The sequence below is a fragment of the Nerophis ophidion genome, linkage group LG28 (genome assembly GCF_033978795.1).
Source record: "Nerophis ophidion isolate RoL-2023_Sa linkage group LG28, RoL_Noph_v1.0, whole genome shotgun sequence".
In the NCBI taxonomy this organism is placed as follows: domain Eukaryota; kingdom Metazoa; phylum Chordata; class Actinopteri; order Syngnathiformes; family Syngnathidae; genus Nerophis; species Nerophis ophidion.
Genome location: NC_084638.1, coordinates 29330389 through 29334527, shown reverse-complemented (window position 1 = coordinate 29334527; position 4139 = coordinate 29330389). Strand labels below are relative to the sequence as shown.

At 40.4% G+C, this 4139-nt stretch overlaps 1 protein-coding gene across 1 annotated transcript in view; it reads right to left on the bottom strand.

Annotated features, from left to right (window-relative positions):
* Nucleotides 1–3337: 3337 nt before the first annotated feature.
* Nucleotides 3338–4139, bottom strand: part of lg28h5orf15 (linkage group 28 C5orf15 homolog) — a 24642-nt gene continuing 23840 nt past the window's right edge. The window contains exon 3 of the mRNA XM_061891389.1: nt 3338–4052. Within this exon, the coding sequence (XP_061747373.1) occupies nt 3918–4052 (135 nt within the window). The 3' untranslated portion in view covers nt 3338–3917. The remainder of the gene's footprint in view (nt 4053–4139) is intronic.

Genomic DNA, 4139 nt, shown 5'->3' with positions numbered 1-4139 from the left:
AGAAGAGGTTTTAAATTAATTAGCGCCCAGGCAGCAATTCAAGGAAGTGCGGTATATCATAACATGGACTTAATATAGTTTAAACTTTATATTGGATGTTATAGACAATTTTGATTATTTAATAATACATAAGATACATCCTTTTTTTTCTTTTTCTTTTTTACAAAGAAGAAAGGATTTTAAAGCGGCAAAGAGCGGACAAAATGCAAGGGTAAAAATAAAGCATGCAGCACATACGTCGAAGGTGATCAAAGCAGCACACCGACGTGAAGGAGCGGCGGCATGCGGACACGTTTGATGCTGTGACGGCCGACGGACGCAAACTGAAGAATAGAAAAGCAGAAATGTCAAATGTCTGTCAGCGATGTGACACATTAGGAATATGACTTACCTGTGTAAGTATTTGGACATGGCTGAATGTGAACTGAAATGATTGCACAAAGTCAGTTGTGTCATTAATAACTGTGATGTAAGATGCTACCTTTTTTTTTTTTCATTTCCCAAAAATACTGGCATTTTCTTGAAATTCCACAATTTCCAAAACAGTTTATAGAGGCCATTGATTCTCAAACTGTGGTACGCTGGCTCCATGTAGCGGTACACCAAATAATCACTTAATTAAATCGTCAAAACACTGTGTTACTGTTCAAACTGTGTCTACTGTTACAGTGGCCAAAACTATTAAATATGGTTGTAAAACAAAAAAACTCGCCTTGTTTTTAATGACTACTTAATATTGGTCATTATTGTGGTACTTGGAGAGCCAAGTGTTTTGTGAGGTGGTTACTTGGTGAAAAAATTTTAACTCCTCAAAAATTCCCCATTTTCGCCGATATCACAAACACAAAAAGTTTTACTACGTCCACATTTTTCAAAACCTTCCAAAGTCAAAAGGCTGCTCGCTAATGCTAAAATGATAACATACTGTTATCATTTTAGCACCACCAGCAGAAGTCATAAAAAAACGAAACTCAGTTGACAGTAAAGACGTTGTCGCAACTGTTGGATATGACTTTAAACCATAACCAAGCATGCATCACTATAGCTCTTGTCTCAAAGTAGATGTACTGTCACCACCTGTCACATCACGCCCTGACTAATTTTGAGTTTTTTGCTGTTTTCCAGTGTGTAGTGTTTTAGTTCTTGTCTTGCGCTCCTATTTTGGTGGCTTTTTTTTCCCTTTTTTTTTTTGGTACTTTCCTGTAGCAGTTTCATGTTTTCCTTTGAGCGATATTCCCCACAACTACTTTGTTTTAGCAATCAAAAATATTTCTGTTTTTTTTTATCCTTTATTATGGGGACATTGTTGATTGACATGTCATGTACGGATGTACTTTGTGGACGCCGTCTTTGCTCCACAGTAAGTCTTTGCTGTCATCCAGTATTCTGTTTTTGTTTACTTTGTAGCCAGTTCAGTTTTAGTTTCGTTCTGCATAGCCTTCCCTAAGCTTCAATGCCTTTTCTTAGGGGCACTCACCTTTTGTTTATTTTTGGTTTAAGCATAAGACACATTTTTACCTGCACACTGCCTTCCACTGTTCCCGACATCGACAAAGCACTTAGCTACCAGCTGCCACCTACTGATATAGAAGAGTATTACACGGTTAGTCTGCCGAGCTCTAGAGAGCACCCACACTCAACAACAATACATCATTTGCAGACTATACTTACTTAACCCAAATAGGTGAAATTAGATAATCTCCCACGGCACACCAGACTGTATCTCATGGCGCGGCACAGTGATTGAAAAACACTGCTTTAGACAGCACAGACACTCTACACTGGTACGTTATTTACGAATTCTAATTATTGGTTTGAAAAAAATATTTTTTTGACCGATTAGGTGAAATTACATAATTTCCCAGAGTACACTAGTGTGCCGTGGCACAGTGGTTGAAAAACACTGCTCTAGACAGCACAGACTGTACCACGGCACAATATTTGCGAATTATAATTATTGGTTTGAAAAAATATATTTTTTTTAAACAATTAGGTGAAATTACATAATTTCCCACGGCACACAAAACAATATCCCACGGTACACTAGTGTGCTGCGGCACAGTGGTTGAAAAACACTGCACCCGGTTATGCACTTACACGATCGTATTTTTATCGTTATTGGTATTCTTGCAAGGGGAAAAAAAAAAAAAGAGTAAAAATGCACACACACAAAAAAAAAAATCGGTATGAAAAAGCTGATATGTTTTAACTAATCCATCCATCCATTTTCTACCGCTTATTCCCTTTCGGGGTCGCGGGGGGCGCTGGCGCCTATCTCAGCTACAATCGGGCGGAAGGCGGGGTACACCCTGGACAAGTCGCCAACTAATAAATAATACAATTATTGGTTACCTATATTACATAGCTAAAACAATATCTGTTTTTAGCATTTTCTTTTTGAATAGAAAATATCAGTATGGCCCCCCACATATTTTCACTATTTCCTTGGTGGAAACAGTTTGGACACCCCTGAACTAAATAAAGTATGGATATTTTGATTTCAGAATCAATTATTGGAGCATAAAAATCTGGTATCGCTGGTATCGATATTTCCATATCAATCGGTACATCATTACTGCTCACACGGCGTCGATCTATTTGGTGATGTTGAAGTTGTGAACGCCTAAAAAGTCTCTTAGTCTGAGCTTCACTTTTGAGCTCCTGGTTAAGTTCCGGCCTGGGACCAGTGCTGCATTTTTAAATAAGTTACTTAAAATAATTAGGCCTCTTAAAAAGTAATGTGTGTCAACAGTTATTAGAGAATGAAGCGAAAATGCAGAAAAATGATTCCAAATAGATTTAGTGGTAAGAAACATCTGTTTCATCATGACTAATTTAAATTTCTGCAAAAAAACGATGTTCATGTGTCAGTTTGCTCAGTTAAACACGACACTAATTTGTTACCTTCTAAAGTTTCCTCATACTTGATGAAACTTCCCTGCTGTGCTTTGCACACCTTCGTCATTTCCCAGTGCACACTGCCCCCTTGTGGGGACAAGGCGGCATTGCTCCCCATTGCTTTACATTTGACATGAATAACAACATGGTTATTAATAATCAATAATGTGTAAAACATGCACCTGGGGATAGGTTGATTGGCAACACTAAATTGGCCCTAGTGTGTGAATGTGAGTGTGAATGTTGTCTGTCTATCTGTGTTGGCCCTGCGATGAGGTGGCAACTTGTCCAGTGTGTACCCCGCCTTCCGCCCGATTGTAGCTGAGATAGGCACCAGCGCCCCCCGCGACCTCAAAGGGAATAAGCGGTAGAAACGGATGGATGGATGTTTATAAACAAGCACGCCGGACGCAAAGGCCTGGACGACACGGACGAGTCCTTCGTTTATTTGTGCTTTATTGGCAAGAAAAAAAAAACAGAAAGTGAGCGTAGAGATCCTACATGTGATTGCAATGGCAAATGTGCAACTCTACTATATTTTATCTTATTACAGCAGATATATTCCAACACACACTAGAGTGATTACGTGTAAGGCATGAAAATATGTATTGATATTTTCAAAGCAAGGCTCCCACACACACACACAGGTGAGAGCGTTTAAAGTGTGTGTGTGTGTGGGCGGAGCATGGATGGTTGCCAGGGACTTCACCGAAGTCATAAACCAAAGAGGAGGCAACCAGGAGACCTGCATGGCAGCATCTGGCCACTAGTGGGGCGAGTAGTAAAATAATGTTTGACCTGCTCATGTTTGCTTTATGTGCTGCACTGCGTGATTGTTTACAGAAGCCCACGCCAAGACGCCCTCCTCTTTCAAATAAAAACCCAAGTAAATATCCACGTTAACTTCAGGCTGGAAGAAACGTGAAAAGAAGAATAAAAATAATCGCCACGCAGGCGGTGGGGAAGGGGGCACAAACGTGGCCGCCCGACGACGGCAGTTCGGGTGGGGGACTTATCGTTCAAAAAATGTAGTCGCGGGTCATCTTGAGGGACGGCATGGCCTCGTTGACGTTCTGGTCCAGGCGGTGGTAGTCCACCGTGTTGCGGGAACAAAGGCCTTCCTTCCAGCGGCGGCTTTGAGCTAGCATCAAGATCTGGAATAAATAAAAAATGAACATTCCGTACTCGTTATTGTAAATACTGAGTGATTCATCCATGCATTTTCTACCACCTGTTACTAT